This window comes from Myotis lucifugus, unplaced genomic scaffold (assembly GCF_000147115.1).
Source record: "Myotis lucifugus unplaced genomic scaffold, Myoluc2.0 scaffold_3, whole genome shotgun sequence".
NCBI lineage: Eukaryota > Metazoa > Chordata > Mammalia > Chiroptera > Vespertilionidae > Myotis > Myotis lucifugus.
In genome coordinates this window covers 28,472,172-28,491,641 of record NW_005871051.1, presented here as the reverse complement: position 1 = coordinate 28,491,641, position 19,470 = coordinate 28,472,172, and the positions used below count along the sequence as shown (strand labels likewise).

Sequence of the window (19,470 nt, the reverse complement as noted above, 5' to 3'; positions counted from 1 at the left end):
CAGAACTTGAGGGACGGATGAATGGATTACTCTAACACACATTTCTGTGAAAGAGAGGCTAAGGGGCTGCTTGGCAGGAGGCACCAAAACAGCCCTGATTGCCTGCCTCCTTAGACTTTTATTGTAACAACAGCTTGAACTAAAATTAACCTCTAGATCAGGGGTAGACAAACTTTTTGACTCGAGGGCCACAATGGGTTCTTAAACTGGACCGGAGGGCCGGAACAAAAGCATGGATGGAGTGTTTGTGTGAACTAATATAAATTCAAAGTAAACATCATTACATAAAAGGGTACGGTCTTTTTTTTTTTTTTTTTAGTTTTATTCATTTCAAACGGATCCGGCCCACGGGCTGTAGTTTGCCCACAGCTGCTCTAGATACAATCAGCAGCGTAAGTATCCTTGAGAAAGCACATGCTTCTACAAGGTCGGGTTTAAAGACTAAACATAGAGATTCCAGCAAAACACCCGGGGGCTCAGACTTGTTTGGAAAAGTCAAGGCAGGGGCTGCCGCCTTCGGCAAGGTTCCCCTAGAGGCCACCGACCTTTCGGAGAATCCTCCTTACAGACTTTCCAACCAAGTCCCATGTTTCCCCACACTTCTCTGGTCTTTTTCTTTTACAGAGCAGGTTTTTCATCACCTGCTGACCTGTCTGGCTCCTCATAGTCCATCTCATGATCACTTTCTGGAATTTCCAGGGCAGATGCACTCATTTCAGAGACATCTCAGTCTCCATGCCAACAATTGTTCTGGTTTTAACAGCCCGTGTCCTGGTGGAGCTAACCTTCCGGTGCTCATTCTTGATCAGGGAATGGAAGTTTGAGGAATATCTACAATTTGGAAGAGGGGAATGAAGCACAGCCGGTAAAAGAGAAGCAAAGTGCAGAAAGGGAAGCAATAGGATAGTCTGCCATGGGGCCAGGGAGGAGAGTCTTGAAGCCAAGGGGCAGTGTGGCCAAGTGAAGACTAATGAGAACTCAGAACAGACTTTTCCCACTGCAGTTTCCTAGACCTTTGACCTCTTAGCTGGTGCGCTGCCTCCAGGCCTTTCCCTACCAATACTTTGGGACACTCCAGCTACAGGAGTCTCCCTCAAGTATTCCATCCACAAATCTCTTAGTCTGGCATTCACTAGGACTCCTGCCTTGCAGCTATTCCCGATTTCTCCAGCCTTTAGCTGAAGTCCAGAGGATTTTCTCCCTGTCTTCCTCATTCATTCCAGGGTGGAAGCTGGATTGGATTGGGGAGGTGCCAGAAGTAAGGCCTACATACGTAAGCTACTGACACAGTCCACTAAAGGTATTCAAGTCAGCAAGAGAGGATACTTTTGAGGTATTTTTAGTGTATTCTTGTGTATTTAGAGTTGGTGCAGACAAAACAAACATTGAGGTTATTATAAAGGTTCAAGGCTACGTGGTACATTTTTTACTAGAGATACACTGGAGAATGTCTTTGAAAGTGCATAGCCAAGCTGAAGCCTTACACAAATGTCTCCTTTGTTTAGGTAATTTGGGAATTAGCCATTGCAAAAGACAAGTGATCTTTGGGTACTCCACCGCAACTAGTGCGGATTGCCAACAGCAATAAGTATGAATTTTAAGTGTGATTGAATGAGCAGCCACCTGACCTATAGGGCCCGCGGACCGGGAACTGACGAACTGACGGGGAAAGCAAGCGCTCCCCTCCCACCCCGACTCCCAAACGCCCAGGACAAAAGAACTACATTGCCCATAAGGCCGGAGCTCCCGCGGAGCATCCTGGGACGCGTAGTCCGGGTTCCACAAGTTGCTCACGCTGGAAGCTGCCGGAGACACGCCTGCGCCAACATGGCGGCGCCTATTCGGGGCGCGTCTGTTCGCCAGGGGTTTGGGCCGGGGCGGGGGTCTGGGCTTTAGGCAGTAAGTGGAACTGGCGGCCGGGGTTCTGGGGAGGGACCTGGGAGGCGTAGGGACCGTGTGGGCGGCACGGCCTGAGGAGGGAGAGGCCGGCCCGGGGACGCGGAGTTCTGGCGTCGGGTCAGTGGTCATCGGCAGGAGGACTTCGGCCTCCTCGCGCCTCGGGCCCGGGGTGACTGGGAGGGCCTGAGGGCCTGGCCTAGGCCGGGAGTGGGAGAGACGGGAGTCCCGGCCACGAGCTCGAGGTCGGACTTCCGAGTTCCACTTCTTGTGCTTCTCTTTTGAGGAAAGCGTCGAACAGGAAAATAAGTGCATTTCAGCGTTTCCTGTCACTTAGGCGCTGTGCAGGGAGCTTTGCGTTTCTCGTTTCCAGGCGGCCCTCCGCCGCGCCGCACTCACGGGAGACCCTGAGCGGGTGGCCTGGATCCCTGGGGCCGACGTCAGGACCGCTGGGTACCGACGAGGCGGCCTTTTGCTCCGTAATTTTCATGGTCGTGAACCTCCTCGCGACTCTCCAGCTTGGGGGCCATGCACTTAGCTGCGGTAAAGGGTAATTAGCTCCATTTAATTCATATCAGTGTGATAATCCGGTAGGAGGAGTGTGCGAGGCAGAGATTTTGGGGAGTGATTGACCGTCCCAGGTTGGCCTCCGCCGCCCCGGCAGTAGGTCGGCTGTGGCGACGGGTTTCCTTTGTGTTCATTCGAGATGCCAGTATACCTTTGTAAGAACAGCTGCGGTTCGTTCAACCCCTGTGCACTCAGTGCCTTTCTTTAACTGTCGTTTGATTGTTTAAATGACCACGTGTGCTAGGTGGGATCCCATGTTACGTGTCAGGAACACAGGTTCAGTCACTGGCCCAGGGAAGACTTAGAAATAGAGACTCCCAGGTATCAGATAGGGCGACGGGGAGAAAGTCTGTTGTAAAAATAAAAGCATTTTATAACATGTCATCTTTCTTAAAGGTAATATTTAGTTTCACAATGTTTGGGGACCTATTTGAAGAGGATTATTCCAGTGTGTCAAATAATCAGTATGGAAAAGGAAAAAAATTAAAGGCCAAACCATTGGAGCCACCTGCTCCTAGAGAGTTTACCAATTTAAGCGGAATCAGGAATCAGGGTGGAACTTGTTACCTCAATTCCCTTCTTCAGACTCTTCATTTTACACCTGAATTCAGAGGTATGCTATATTACGTGCATTTGCTTAGTAGCCTGTAACCCTCATCTCCATGTAATTGTGCAAGATCACAAAGAGACAAAGTATCTTAAAAGTGTATTCTACAGCATGTGTTTATTGTTATTGTGACACACAAAATGGTAATGTGGAGCTTAAGTTATCTTACGTATATTCTATGTAACCACTAATATTTAGTAACAAAATTTAGAAAGGCAATATTACTTTTCTAATTCTTATCATTTAAAAGACAACATAAAGACAGTTTTGTCATGAGTACTGGCCTTCATTATTTTTATACTATTTGTATTTTTTGAGTTTTAAAATTTCTCTAAAGTAATAAACACATAAGCCAGAGTTACCCAAAGCAATTATATCATTTGGAATGGGGAGGGGTGTCACATTATTTAAACAGTTCATAATCATTTATCTGCAGTTCTGCAATTCAGAAAACTCTGACAACCTGATATGATCTATTTGTTTGAGTGTTAGAACCTGACCTGATGTGAAGCCTTTTATAGTCTAGTTATCTCACTTGGGTGAATATTCATTCATTTGTTACAGGAATATTAATCTTCTTGATTAACAGATACTGTTTGTCCCAGACCCTGCTGAGGGTGTAAAGTTGACATCATGTTAACCTTTTCTTCATATTATCTTTCTAAAATCTGGAAATAGTGAATTTCAAAAACCCAAGAAAGATGTTAGACAAAGGGATTGTGTGCAAGGAACAGAAACCCACTCAAATTAACTAAATTTCAAAGGGAATTTATTATAAGAATGTAAGGAAATATCTCAGAAATGACCTACAGGAAGCCAGCCCGACCTTATTGGGCCCTAATTTCTTGCTCCTGTTTCTCTCTACATGTTTATCCCATTCCCATCTCTGCAGACTAGCTTCCTCCACAGGAGTCTTCATCTCTGTGCTGTCTTGATTTCAGTGTGAACGTTATTTTGCCTTCACATGACCCTGACTGGGGCCCCCAGCTCTATGTGGTTTTGTAGCTTAGCTCTCCACAGTGTCTCTGTTTTCTGAGGACAGACAACCTGGTTCATCCTGTGTCGACTGCCACATTCCCCTTACCACCGCTGCACATTTATCAAATCTTTGTAACATTCTCTGTTGCTTCTGAGCTTAAGAAAGACTTCCTCCCTCCAGAGATTTAGTAAATATTTACCATGTCCCCTTCCGAGGACCATTCTAATGGATTGGACTGCATGTGGGATTTAAGAGTGGGGCCTCTGTTCTTGACTCCATCCCCGCCATAAAAATCTCTCCCTGTTGCATTCAGTAATTCCACCATAAGAAAACAGGGGATTGTCAAGGGCGGGGGGAAAAAAAGGACACATATGTAATACCCTTTGTAATACTTTAAGCAATAAAAAAGAAAGAAAGAAATTTTCTGTCTGAATAAGTAGGTCCCTGGCGGGGGGCGGAGCTAGAACTTTTCCAAGTTTTAATATTGTTGAAGTTAAAGGGCAACTTAAAGTAGAAAAGTAGCCTTAAAAAGAAACTGAGGCGGGTGTTTGGGGTGGAGCAGGTCATGATGAGTACCCCTAAGCAAGAATAGGGCTGAGAGTCCCAGGACATCTTCTCTAGCAAAGGAGATCACCAGCCAAGCACATGGGTTGGTATCTTAGTGGGGATTGTGAACTCCTTGTAAGGCCTGGCATGAATCCCAGTGCTTATTGAAGGGGGAGTATAATTGGGAAAGAGTAAGGACTGGGGGAGAAAAGTGTTGGAGCTTCTTGGAATCATATTTTATGGAGTTGGGCTAGATTGGGTTTCACTGTACTCCCAGTTTAGTGTAGCTGAGAGTAGTGGGAGATGATTGTGAAAGTCCTTGTAGTTCATTTTTTCCCAGTTCCCCCCAGGAATTACGGAGGAGTATAACATTCATAATAGTAATCACTAGGCAGGAGTGGTTGCCAGTAAGGGACAACACCCATCCCATCCCTTCTCTCCCTGGAGTACATCAAAGTTCCCAGTAGGAGTTCCTATCTAGGTTTGAATACAGACTTCCCAAAAGATTCATATATTCCCTCATTGGGTGGCATAGCGAGATGCTGTATTTAAAAAATTCCGGGGACTGGCATTGGGTTACCAACTTATTTTTCTAAGTAAGACCACTAACATCTGTTATCACCCTCAACCCAGGAAAAATATTTACATACCCCAAAAAGGAAGGGCATAATCTCAGAGTTAAAGGTGGTCCTTCTCAGGAAAGGATGGCTTGCTGTTGATCATATACAAAACTATTATTTGTTGTATTTCCTGATACTCCTTAGGTAGCTCTAGGGACCTACTGCCTATGGCCATCACAGATTTCTGATGTTTCTGCTCTTAGTTTTATATGAATAATTTTCCTTTTCTAGATCTTTCATGCTGAAACCTTAGCATGCCCTTTATAGTCAGTGGTTAAAAATAGTATTACTAGAAAGTAAAATGTGTAAAGGTATAAACATTGCTGCAATCATATTGCTGAATTGTTAACTGATTTTATTTATTGGTGGCCTTGGTTTTCTAAAATGAAATAATGTCATTTACATCTCTGATTCTACTTTTTTTGTCTAGAAGCTTTATTTTCTCTTGGCCCAGAAGAGCTTGGTTCTTTAGAGGAAAAGGATAATCCTGATGCAAAGGTATTAAATCTATGATTTACAGGGGTTGTTGTTGTTGTTTTGGAGTATTGAGGGAGTGTTTTTTAAGGAAGGAATTAAATTTCTTATAGAAATCAATAATTTTATTAATTAATTACCAAATGTAATTATTATTTTCAGAAAGTGACTTAGCTTATACCCTACTGTCAATGGAACAATTAATTTTTCAAATGTAATGTCTCTGCTGCTGCTGCTGCTACTGTGTTTATTCTTTCTTCTGGTGAAGGAAATATTTGCAAATGGTCCACACTAGCCTAACAGAAACTCTATTTAATGCACTTATTTGTAATAACAACAAATAACCAGTATTCATTCACTTTGGTATTCTGGAAATAAATTGAATGAGGAATTGGTTTATCATAAGTGCAGATCTAATGATGTTCCTCCCCTGCTTAAACATCATTCAGAAGTTTGTCGCTTTCAGGCTAAAATCAGTACTTCTTACGAGGAGTCTTTCATGATCCAGCCCAGTGCTTCTCAGGCCACCTGTGCAGCAAAGGGCCAGTTTTTGTGTATTTTTAAAAATTCCCAATCTGTTGCAGATTATACTTCTGTGGGATATAATAAAGATGTCATGACAATGTCAAATTGCCATAAAAGTTTCTAAAGGCTGATTCTCACTTTAGATGCTTAAATTTGGTCTGCAAACTAGGCTCTGACCAGCATTCTCTGTCAGCCCAGCCCTCTCCAGCCCAAATAAGACAGGAACAGGCTTGGAACCTACGGGAAGAAAGTGAGGCAGGTGCAGCCCGTCTATGACTGGAACATTCCTCATGAGAGTATGTCTGTGTCTGAGGCATTTTAGAGAAAGAATGAACTATTAGAGACTTAAATTACTATCCGTCTGTAATCAGTGAGGTAGTTTTTTAAGGCCTCTTTGGGTTTTAGTATTGACCTGAACTATGTCTAGGTAGAAAACTCCAGATAGCTAAAACACTTTGGATTGAATTTTTTTTAATTGATTTTTTTTACAGAGAGGGAGAGGGATAGACAGTTAGAAACATCGATGAGAGAGAAACATCGATCAGCTGCCTCCTGCACACCTCCTAGTGGGGATGTGCCCGCAACCAAGGTACATGCCCTTGACCAGAATCGAACCTGGGACCCTTCAGTCCGCAGGCCGATGCTTTATCCACTGAGCCAAACTGGTTAGGGCTGGATTGAATTTTTGAAGAAAAATGATCACCCTTTGTAATAAGATTTGTAAACTTTCTTCTGGGTGAACTGAGTGAATTAGGAGATATAAGAAAATTAGTATGCAGTTCTTTTAAAAAGCCCCAAACCACATTGAAAAGACTTATTTAGAAATGCATTTGTTCTCATTCAGGTTCGAATCATACCTTTACAGTTACAGCGGTTGTTTGCTCAGCTCCTGCTCTTAGACCAGGAAGCTGCCTCCACAGCAGACCTCACTGACAGCTTTGGATGGACAAGCAATGAGGTACGGAGGTCAGCTTCTCTAAGAAACATTGCCGGCAATGAAGAGTAAACACTGGTTTAATGTTATCTAACTTCTTTAATTTTGTTTTAGGGTCTCAATATACTATTTAAATATTTACTCTCTTTTGTTAAATGATTCCAAGCCAGAAATATATTTTTGGACACTTGTTGTTTGCAGGCTTTTATGAACAGTTGTGATTTGGGGGTGGGGAGAAGGTTGTGGATACAGAGAGAAGTATAGGAGCTTATTTTTACAATTTATACCCTGAGAATCTTTATATGGACTAGTTGAGGTAGAACACCTATTACAAAGAGCTTACCATTTATATAGCAAACTGCTTGATCAGCTTAAAAAGCCGCCTAGCAATAATTCTGTCTGCCTCTGTGACGTGCTCTTGGTTTTGAATCCGAGTGTTCTGATTTGAACATATGCTTCAAGCAAAACTATAAAGTCATCCTTGGCAGGTCTTTTCACTTTCCTTTCCCGGCCTTTCTCCTGTCTCTCTTCATTGTCTTCCTGTGTCCTATTGTAAGACTTTCTTTCCTTGTTCTCTTTGTGTCCCTAAGGGTATGGCACTGTGTACAAACACAGAATATTTGACAGCAACAAGTAAATAAGCTGTTAGTTGTATAAAATAAAACCAAGTATGATTTTTTTATGAAATAGATGTGCTTGTTTTGTAATAAAACTGAAAATAGGTGGTGGTCTCTTAACCTGTTCTCAGCCCATTTAGATTAGTCATCCTTATGTTTGATCGAGGTTTACCTTTGGATTTGATAAATCATGTGGATTTTTTTTTTAACATCACTTTAAAAATCTGTTTTTAAAAATGTGAAGCACAAAATCATATTTAAAAGTTACCTGTTTTATAGGAAATGAGGCAACATGATGTGCAGGAACTGAATCGAATTCTCTTTAGTGCTTTGGAAACTTCTTTAGTTGGGACCTCCGGCCATGATCTCATCAATCGTCTATATCATGGGACCATTGTTAACCAGATTGTTTGTAAAGAATGTAAGAATGTCAGTGAAAAGCAGGTGAATATGCAAGTGTTTTAGTAATAAGTAATATTGTTAAGAATAATTCATACATTTAAATTTGTGATGTACCATGTGAGGATTAAACTGTTTATTTCTGGAAATCACTTTATTGATTTTTTTCTTTTACTCTCACTACACCTAAGTCATAAGTTTATAATCCAGATTTCTCCATGTAAACTGAAAGAAGCAAATATCTTAAAACATAGTTTTAATGTTTTATTCATTACTCTGATAGTTAGAAAATAGAGTTGGGAGATGTTTGCAAGTAGAGATCTGTGGCCAAATAAGGAAAGTGACTTCATTATGGTTGGTGGTGGAATATTATCAAGTTAATTAGGGAAGTAATAAAAATAGGGTATTGACAAATATCTGTAATTAAATATTGAATTTAGTTTATTAATGTCTTTAAGAAAGTTCATTTGTACTTGTATACTTATATTTACATGTTATATGTTTAAAAATATGTTTATTATATATAAACATATATAAAGCCATTATAATAATGTTTAATCCAGTATAACCTATAATACTTTGTCATGACACAGATTGTCCATTCAATATAATTGGAAATTTGTTCATGTAAATATAATAATCTCCACTTACTCTACCTATCTTTGACAGCAAATGATTTAATCTGAACAGCTGTCCTTTAATAAAAATCTTTCGTTATGGCAAGAGTGATAGAAAGTTTCTGTATTTGATATTATGAGTAAAAAATTAAATGCCATTTTCTAAATGTTGCATTAATTGCTTTTTTGGCACAGATATTTTCTTCTCTTTCTATTTTTTTTATGAGTATTGGGGATAAAAGATACTTTTTGATTCTTTTTGTCTGTGCTAATAGGTTTGGCCAGCCTAATTTGGAAATATTCAGGTGTTGTGTGTCTTTGAATTGCTATATGATGACATCTATAATAATACATCACAAACAAATTTCAAACCATTTTGTATATTAAGGCACATGATAAATTACAGAAATTAACTTTTCACATTCATATATTACAGACCATATCTAAATGTTACTTGTATTACTTTAGATTTCTATCATGAACTTAGTACTGTTATTTTATAGTCCCAATAATGCCTTTAATGCTATTAAAACTAAATACTCTATAAACTTGTCAGATTTTCTAAGTTTTTATTACTAAAAACATGTTGTAATTCAAATGTAGTTACAGTATAATTTATAGACTCCCATTTTGAAAAATATCCTCTTAATTTTCATTAAGAATACCTTTGTATCTTGGCTCAAAATTATGTTTTTCTTATAACTTCTTCAGTATGTGTTAAACCAGCCCTGGCAGAAGCAGATGAGTAAGCAGAATTCCATTTGAGTATTCAGCCCTCCCCTTGCTGTTCTAGTCTAGGGACTCAACACTAATAAGCCCTGCATGTACACACTTCTCAATTCAGATGTATATTTGTCATTGGTCTTAACTCCTGATAAAATAGGTTTTATTGTATCTACAATGAACTCGTTCCTGATATATTTTAAGCTCAGTTATAGTTTGTTTTAGAAAAGATAATTTGGTTATGAATTTCACCGTATCGGATCAGGAGGAGATCTATACCTTCATATGTACAGTATTTTAGAAAAAATATATCTGATTATTTTCATTATGTGTATGATATATATGTGAACTGTGAAAGTGTTTTTTCAATTTTATGTTTATGTGTATTTTAGGAAGACTTCTTAGATCTAACAGTAGCGGTCAAAAACGTAACAGGTCTGGAAGATGCACTCTGGAACATGTATGTAGAAGAGGAAGTGTTTGATTGTGACAACTTATACCACTGTGGATCTTGTGACCGGCTGGTGAAAGCAGCAAAGGTAAAGACAGACACTCTGCCTTTTCTTAGGTTGCCCACTTAGTACTTTAGCAAGAATGTCTATCAAGTGAAGTCAGCTTGTTTGAAGCTGTGGAAGATATACATGAAGCTGTTAATTAATACTAAGGATCGAAAACACATTTACATGTTATCTGTATTTTAATTTTTACAGTAAAGGCTTTTTTAAGCTTTCAACTCAATAATTTTCTCAACTTCTTTCTTTCTCAGGAAAAAATTTATTTGTACCTCAGTGTTTCTTAAATACACTTTTTGTTTATAAACTCACCATCACTGCTTTTTGCAAATTACCATTACAAAGAAGGCAATATGTTTTTATTTCTGCCAGCCAAGATGCTTGTTGAGCTTTCCTTTCTTTGTCTACTACTATGAAAATAGATGACTTTCTTCACATGCACTTATTTTACAGTTTCGATATATGTACATATCCCCTTCCCAACTCCAGCAGATCTAATATGCCCTAATAAAAGGGCTTGATAGTACTTCTAGGTTTCTTTTTGTATAGCAAAGCAAAACACAGGATGAAAGGAGGGCAGGATGTAAGCAACGGTTTTTTCTGCAATGTGGCATCAACTCCGCTGCTGCCATTGTTCTCCACAGTGGTCACTATTCCACTGCTGGTGGATGGTATCATAGGCGCTTCCTAGCATGATGAACTGGAGCTCGAGTCACTCGGTGGTTATTGAGTACTCACTGAAAGAACAACCACAAAAGACATATCTTTGCAGTTACTCTGTTACGACAACAAGATAACACTATTCCTACAGCTGATAATGACTGACTTTTCTAACAAAGAAAATGAGGAATGATTTAGATAACACATGATACTGATTTGGATCCTGGTCATTGTAGGTGAAAATGTAATAAAAACAATAAACTCAACGCCTGTAGCTTTCACAATAGGATTTGAACCAGGGTAAATATTATACTGTTTAGTCCATACTTCTATCCAGCCTTTACCCCTTTAGGAAACCTAAATAGAGAGGTTTATTGTTTTCTTATTTAGTTTGTATCTCATCTTTGGCATTACGACTACAATCTAATAAAGTAAATATAAAATTCAGAGGATAAAAAGTTTTGAAAGATACTTAAATACATTTTTAGTTTTACTTGGGCTTAATTGGCACATTAGTAAAACAAAAACCTTTTGTTAAACAAAAGCAGTTCTTTTATGCATCTTGTATATCATTGGTTTAATTCTTTTTCAGTGGAAATATTTTGATCTTGATACTTTTTAAAAATATGTTTTTATTGATTTCAGAGAGGAAGGGAGAGGGGGAGAGGGATAGAAACATCAGTGTGACAGTCTGTTTGATGCTTCTTTGCCTCTAATTTTTTTTCAACAGTTTGTAATGTTGTTGAACAATAAAATTTTTTTAAAAAGTAAAAAACAAAACAGAACACCAGTGTGAGAATCATTGATCAGCTGCCTCCTGCACGCCCCCTACTGGGGATGGAGCCCGCCACCCAAGCATGTGCCCTGACCCGGAATTGAACCATGACTTTCTGGTTCATGGATTGACATTCAACCCCTGAGCCACATCAGCTGAGCTTATCTTGATACTTTTAAAATTACATTCAGTTGTAGTTGCATTAGATTTATTGCATTCTAAATTTAGGTTTAGTTGTACTACCTAAATTAATGCATTTTTCTTGTTTTGAGCAGTCTTTCTTTTCTCAGCCACATTGTAGTTTAGTTTTTTAGACTTATTTTTTGAGCTTGTTTGAAAATCTACCATGTGGTTAAATTGCTGTTTTATCATTTAACTTTTTTTTATTATCCACTTGATTTTTAGGATTGTTTTACATACATTTTTAGGAATGTTTAATATTTATGATTTTGGATAATTTTATATGTGGGGAAGGGTGTTTTGCCCCCCTCACGTGCCATTAGTGTAAGAGGGTTGGGAAAAGCTGATGACTTTTTAAAAAAATTGATTTTAGGGAGAGAGAGAGAAACATCAGTTTGTTGTTCTACATATTTATGCATTCATTGGTTGCCTCTTGTACGTGCCCTGATCAGAGACCAAACCCATAACCATGGCATGTCAGGATGACACTCTAACCAGCTAAAAGCTGATGACTTTAAAAAAAAAAAAAAAAAAAAAAAAAAGCTTAATTATGTGGTTTGTTTTAAAGCAAGAAATTTTTTAAAAACTTCTTACCTGCTTGTAAGAACAATAACTATAAAACCCCAATCAGTAGATCTTAATGTTTGGGGAGTTAGAGCACTTTTGAAAGTCTAATGAAAGCTATGGATCTTCTCAGAAAAATACATGAACATGTACAATTTTGATATTTCAAGGGCCCAGATCCATTGAAAGAGGTCTGGAGATCCCAGATTAAGAGCTCCAGTTCTTCATAAATAAAAGGAAGAAGATGAAAGGCTAGGACTTGGGCAGGAAAGAAACATTGTTAGGGAGGGGAATATCCAGTTATAACATGTTCATCAGATAGCTTTGATTTTAGGGTATGAACACTAAAAACATAAAATTGGATTGTAAATTTTAGTTGTAAGCATAAATGAGTGATACCACTTTTAGTCCTGTAAAATATATGAGTTTATAGCAAGGGCTATATATTCAGTTCATCATGATGAGTTTGTGATTTAAGGACATATTCCTCTTAAAATTATGTCATAATTTGCTTTTTTATATGTTAAGAAACATGTATTCTTTTATGCAACTGCTTTTTAAAAATTTAAAAAATTTTTCTTTTAACAGTCGGCCAAATTACGTAAGCTGCCTCCCTTTCTTACTGTTTCATTATTAAGATTTAATTTTGATTTTGTGAAGTGTGAACGATACAAGGAAACTAGCTGTTACACATTCCCTCTTCGGATCAATCTCAAGCCTTTTTGTGAACAGGTTTGAACTCTTATTTTTAAATTCTTTTTTTTCTCCCTCTCAATATTGAATTCTTAACTGACCTGGTTTTCAGTTGGCTTATTGCAGAATCTCAGCCATGGCACTATGCTGTCCCATGCATTGTAGGATGTGAGGCAACATTCCTGGTTGCTACCTGATGATAGCAGCAACCTCCCCCTCCTCTCCACTAGTGACAAAAATGTATTCAGACCTTGTCAAATGTCCATGTCTCCTGCAGGAAGGGGAATTGGTAAAATCACTCCCAGCTGTGAACTCCTGGTTTATTACAGTCCTTTTGAATTTCCAAAGTATGGATTTGTTCTCAGTTCTTTTTATTAAACTCTCTTGAAAAAGCTTTGATATGAAATTTAAGAGCAAAATTAGAAGTCACCTTACATTAAAAGAAGTTACCTTTAATTGGCACTTTGCTATTTGGATTTAGTTTACTTTAAATGCAGGAATGAATCACACATCTAGAAAGTGAACAGGTAACTGGAACTTGACTAGCCTGGGATTTGTAGTACTTAAGACTTGGGCAAGAGAAAGTTTGAAAACAAATTAATTGCATAATCAACCTACTTTATAAGCCATTTAAAAATATTTTCTATGTAATTGTTACACATGTCAAGATCACAATGACAAGACTGATGTATTTCTTGTTACAAATCATTCTTTATATGTTTATTAAGACCAGAACATTTATTAGCTTGCTATTGAATTTCTATGCATGAAAGTAATTTTTAAAAATATTCTTAAATTTAGATGGGCCTTCCTCTACTTCAAGCGTAATTACTGAGCTTTTTGGTTGTTTTATTATATGAATTAACATTCAAAGATTGTAATTTGTGTTGGCCCTGAGTTTGTTATTGGACACACAGAATAAACAGTTTTTCCAGTGTTGGTGGACTTTTCCCTCCATTTACTGCCTGAAAAACACACACACACACACATAAAAACTGTTTTTCAGGATAATTGAGTTAATTATTTTTTCCAGTTTTATTGAGAAATAATTGGCATGCATCAGTTTATAAGTTTAAGGTGTACAGCATGATAGCTTGATTTACATGTAGGTGAAATAATTGCCACAACAGGCTTAGTTAACATCCATCATCTCATATAGGAAAAGTTTTGTCCTTTTATAAACAGCAGTTTGTCAAATGATTTTTAACATACTTTGAAATAACAAAACTGAAATAAGGAGAACATTGAGCACTTATCCAAGGAATTTGCAATATTTCTTTTTGATATCTGTATTAATGAAAAAAAAATTACCACTTCTCATCTTTGTTTATATCTCTCTTGTCTTTCGCCTGAACCAGACATTTAAAAAAAAATGCTGCTTACTTTAATAGTATAATTTTTTAAGCAAATATATTTTCTCAAATAATTGGGATCCCTTCAAATAGCACCCATATGCAAAGTATCTCTTAACCTAAAGTAGATTTTTCTTTTAAATGCCAGTGTAGGTATTCATCTGTTGGGTCAGTCATATTATAGAGAGCATTAATTACAGAAAAGTTTGATCATAGAATTAATAAATTAACAAAAAACTTTTTCATTCCACTAAGCTGCCTCACAAACTCAGCTAGTATTCATAATTGCTAAATTCCTCTTATATGCAGAGGACCAACATGTCAGGAGCGGTGACAGATACGGCTTTGACTTTGAGGCACGTGACAAATCTAGTTGGAACACAGGAAAAATTTACCAGCTAAAGACCACATTTATAAAGTGGCAAAATAGGTATCATAACAAAGATGGGCTTGCCAAGATCACAGACGCACTGATAGGCAAGTGTGTTTTGTTATCACATTGGTTTACATGATCTTAGCCAAAGTACATAAAAGTAGCATCTTGTTTGGGTATGTGTTTTCATGTTTAAGCAAGACACAGAATGTGATTGGTGTAGTGTGTTTGGTATTGGATCAATGATAGATAATCTTCTAAGAATTAAGAATTTTAAAATTTAAAGTCAGTTCAAATTTATCTTAATTTACCCTTAAAGAACAATATTAAACAGTGAAATTTTTATTTCAGTAGTTAAAATTCTTTTGCCCTTTGGTTATGTATCTTCCCACTTTGTGTAAACTATATCCATGTTTATATGTTCTTTTGTAGAGTCAACTGGATGACTTGGAATACATGTATGACCTCTTCTCAGTTATTATACACAAAGGTGGTTGCTATGGAGGGCACTATCATGTGTATATTAAAGATGTCGATCATTTGGGAAACTGGCAACTTCAGGTGAGCATGGACATTAGTTTAGAAGTAGCTTTGAAATATTTTTCCTTTTTTAGTCCTATTTGGTGAAGATAATCTTTTGACATTTATTATGTATTCACTCTGGAATACTTTTATAGGCACTGAAAGTGAGTATAGATAGTTTAAAATTTTTATTTCTAAACAATTTCATACTTACAGAAACATAACCAGCAGAGTACAAACACGTCCTGTATACTCTTCACCTAGATTCTCCAATTAACATTTTGCCACATTTGTGCAAGCACACACTCTTTGTACACACATATGCACACGTGTGCGCGCACATACACACAGAGTTAACATTATGATTATTAGTGCTGAACCATTTGAAGTTAAGTTTATCCCTAAATACGTTAGTGCTTATCTCGTGAAAATGAAGACATTCCCTTACATAAGCAGAGATCAAAATCAGGAACTTCAGCACTGATACCATCTTTTTAGCTAACATTTAATTTATATTTAGATTTCACCATTTGTCTGATCCAAATCCTTTATAGCATTTTCTTTCCCACTCTAGTATCAAGTCCAGGATCACGAACTACATTTAGTTAGCATATTGCTTAAGTCCTTTAATCAGTAATTCCTTAGCTTTTCTTCTGTCTTGCATGGCACCAACCAAAGATGATGAAGATTTTCCTCCTATGTTGTCTTCTAAAAGTTTGTGGGGTTTTTTTTAGGTTTGGGGTTTTTGGATTTTTATTTTTTTATTTATTTTTAAAAACCTTTATTTTACTTTTTTTATATTTATTGGGCTGACATTGGTTGATAAAATTATATAGGTTTCATGTGTACAGTTCTATAATACATCATCTGTATATTGTATTGTATGTTCTTATCCCAGTTAAAAGTTTGTTTTTCATTTACATTTAAAATTTCCTTCTTCCTGGAATGATCTCCTGTGAATGTTGTGAGATTGTTTTTTTTTTTCATTTGAGTACCCAACTGCCCATTACCATTTATTCAATAATCAATTTTTTACCCACCAATCTAGAATGCCAATCCTGTTATATCAATTGTTTATGTATGTGTGAATCCATTTTGGGGCATTCTTTTCTGCTCCATACTTCTTTTCCATTCCTAGGCAAACACCACATTGTTAACTTCTGTAGCTTTAAAAGAAGTCATGCCATGTGGTAGGGCGAGGTCTCCCTCTGTGTTGTTACTCTTCAGGAGGGTTGTGCCTATCCCTCCTCTCTATGCTTCTGTGAGCATTTCTAGAATCAGCTATTCTCTTACGTGCTTAGTGGGGTTTTTAATCTACATATGAAAATGATATATCTTTTCATTTTTTAGTGCTTCTTTAACATTTTATGAAAAAGTTTTGAATAGTCTCAAGAAAAGAACTTCCAGATGTTCTGAGGAAAAGCCTGAACTGAGATTCTAGTTCCAATTATTTCCAACGGGCAAAATTATGATGCATTACCCATCAACCCCAATCTCTCCACCAGTTTTTTAAATGTAACTAAAACACAATAAAATGTCAAAATGTAAGATACAAATCATTATGTTAGGATGTAGAATACTTAAAAACATATCTTATTGATTATCAAACAGTTAATTATGTTATTAATGAATAGTTGGTCCACATGTAGTAATGTGGCTTCTGTTAGTGCTGAGAAAATGTAACACTGTATTGTGCTAGAAGCTTTACTTATCTCACAATCCTAATTTATAGATGATGTCAGAGAGATGAAAATAACTTGTCCAGGATTATTCAAGCAAAGCTGGAATTCAAAACCATATACAAATTATATTGTTTTTTATTGTCATTTCTCCATCTTGAAATCTTCATAACATAAACATTCCTATTTTGTTAGTTACCTTTTAAGGAATTGGAGATTTTAAAAAAGGGGGTTTTATATTTTAAAAAAATTTTTTTTCCAGTTTATATTCATATTACTTTGTATTAGTTCCAGATGTACATCATAGTGGTTAGACAATCATGTACTTTACAAAGTATTTCCCCCGTGATAGAAACTTTTTTATTGTTTTCTTTTCTAGGAGGAAAAAAGTAAACCAGATGTGAATTTGAAAGATCTTCAGAATGAAGAAGAGATTGATGATCCACTGATGATTCTAAAAGCAATCTTATCACAGGTAGAGAGTGTGCTTATATTTGTGTGTATCTATATCAGATATATGTAAATGAGGTTGATTTGGTGGATCTGATACTATTTTTTTCCTTTGGACATTGTATCTCTTTTTGAACTTCTATTTTTATTGGAAACTTTCTGCTTTTAAAAGAAATACATATTCATAGTAGAAAACTTGAGAGAGAAAGAAAACCTAGAAAATATATAAAAAAATGTCAATAAACCAAATGCTCAGTCATTGTTAATTGACTATATTCTTTACATTCTGTTTTCTTTGTGTTTACACACTTATATTGGGATTGGGTTATGGGTTTCTTTGGTATTACTATTGTCATTTTAAATAGAATTGGGATTCACTTTACATACTGTTTTAGAATTTACTGTTTCCTATATTGTCCTTTAGTATTTGTAGGATCTGAAGTTATGTCTCCTTTTTCATTCCTAATATTGGTAATACCTCATACAGATGACTTTTAATATTTGCTTAGTACCCTGTTGTAATAAATGTTAGGTCTCCTTTCATTTATTCATTCATTTGTAAACAGTTTTTTATAATTGTTTATTGGGGACTTAGGCTCAGTCCTTGATGGTCACCATATTAGTCTGCTAGGGTTGTCATAACAAAATATCACAGACTGGTTGGCTTAAATCAATAGAAATTTATTTTCTCATAGTTCTGGAAGCTGGGAGTCCAAGATCAATCAAAGTTTGGTTTCTCTTGCAGCTTCTCTCCTTGTCTGTTGTAGATTCTGCCTCCTCTCTGTGTCCCATATGCTGGGGTCTTAACCTGAATCTGCTAGGGTTCAGGAATCTGGAGAAGGGGCTGCAACATAAATTAATAAAGAGACTAGACATGAAATATAAGTTTGGGGGGCCTTTTGGGGGAGCCAGGGGAGGCTTAGCTTTAGTAACTAAATTCCCCGACCAGGGCTTTTTATTCACACATTTTGCCCTATAGCAAAGCAGATATACATATCAAAGGTAAGGTTTGGTAAACAATAAAGTACCATCAAGTTGGGGGAATTGCCTTCAGCTGTTCCAGCAGCAGGTAATAACATGCAGATTTTCAGCTCCGCTGAAAGAGTCCATTCAACCTTTTGAGGACTTCTCGCATTTATTACAACGACCCGCTGGACTTAGCCTCCAGCACCCATAGGCCTTTCCTGTACATGTGCATCCCTGGTGTCTCTGTGTGCGCCTAGATTTCCACGTAGGGACACCAATCAGTTTGCATTAGGACCCACCCTAATGGCCTTGTTTTAACTTCTTTAAAGGCCCTATCCAAAAATAGCCACAGTTGAAATTTTAAAGGTTAGGAATTCAACATGGAATTTTGGTGTAGGTGCAGGTCACATTGCATCCTGTAATGGTCACTTCTTACCATTGGTAGGTAATTGGAACAGATATTCTTAAATGACTTTGTGTTTCTTTCATAAGGAGGAGAGTAATCTGATTCTTGTTGATCTGCTGGGCCAGAAACTTTTGAAAAAGATAGGAATATCTTGGAACAAGAAGTACAGAAAACAGTATGGACCACTGCGAAAGGTAATATATGACATTCTTATAGAAAGTCCTTTTCTCATGAAATCTTATTATGATCCCACAACAAGAATTCTTTGAAGAAAATTTAAATTATGTGAAAATAAAATCAGTATTTTTGTTGAATGGTTAAAATTCCATTAAGTTACTTATTATTAAGTTAAATAATTTATCATAGAATCAAGAAGTAAGCAAAGAAAAGGGGAGGGGCTTTTAACCAAAACAGCCAAATAATGTCACAAAGTTCATACCCTAAGACTTATCATTTTACTTATAGAAATGTCTTCAGGTATTCACCCAAATTTCACTTTACCTTTCTTTTACACACACTTCTAGTAAACTTGGTGATCTGGTTTCCTAGGCTGTACAATCAGATGTAAAAACTGTACTGCCAGAAATGAGATAACTCAACAGGAAACAAGCAGAGCAACAGAACACACAGTAAATATTTGGGAGCTATTTCTTACAGAAGCAAAGAGCTTACTTCAATAAGTGTTTAAGTGCATCCTTTAATTAGATCACAGTTGATAAATAAATGTTTAATGGCCCTGAGTTCATAGAAGGTTAAAATGGTTGGATCAATGTTTCAGTATTCATTTTTAAGTATATTAGCTATGCAGGTTTTAAAAATATATATACTAGTAAA

The 19,470-nt window shown here is 36.9% G+C and overlaps 1 protein-coding gene across 17 annotated transcripts in view; it reads left to right on the top strand.

Moving 5' to 3' along the window:
• The first annotated feature begins 1,800 nt into the window (after nucleotides 1-1,800).
• Nucleotides 1,801-19,470, top strand: part of USP40 (ubiquitin specific peptidase 40) — a 67,745-nt gene continuing 50,075 nt past the window's right edge. For 2 of the 17 annotated variants that reach the window (XR_002831682.1, XM_023762564.1), the window contains exons 1-9: nucleotides 2,485-3,076; nucleotides 5,646-5,713; nucleotides 7,059-7,172; nucleotides 8,045-8,209; nucleotides 9,897-10,043; nucleotides 12,784-12,927; nucleotides 15,046-15,174; nucleotides 17,194-17,289; nucleotides 18,723-18,830. Coding sequence is in view for 15 of the 17 variants with exons in the window: in XM_023762564.1 (XP_023618332.1) it covers nucleotides 2,842-3,076; nucleotides 5,646-5,713; nucleotides 7,059-7,172; nucleotides 8,045-8,209; nucleotides 9,897-10,043; nucleotides 12,784-12,927; nucleotides 15,046-15,174; nucleotides 17,194-17,289; nucleotides 18,723-18,830 (1,206 nt within the window). In the remaining 2 variants the exon portion in view is untranslated. The other 15 variants (XM_023762530.1, XM_023762568.1, XM_023762539.1 and 12 more) reach the window with 14 other exon arrangements.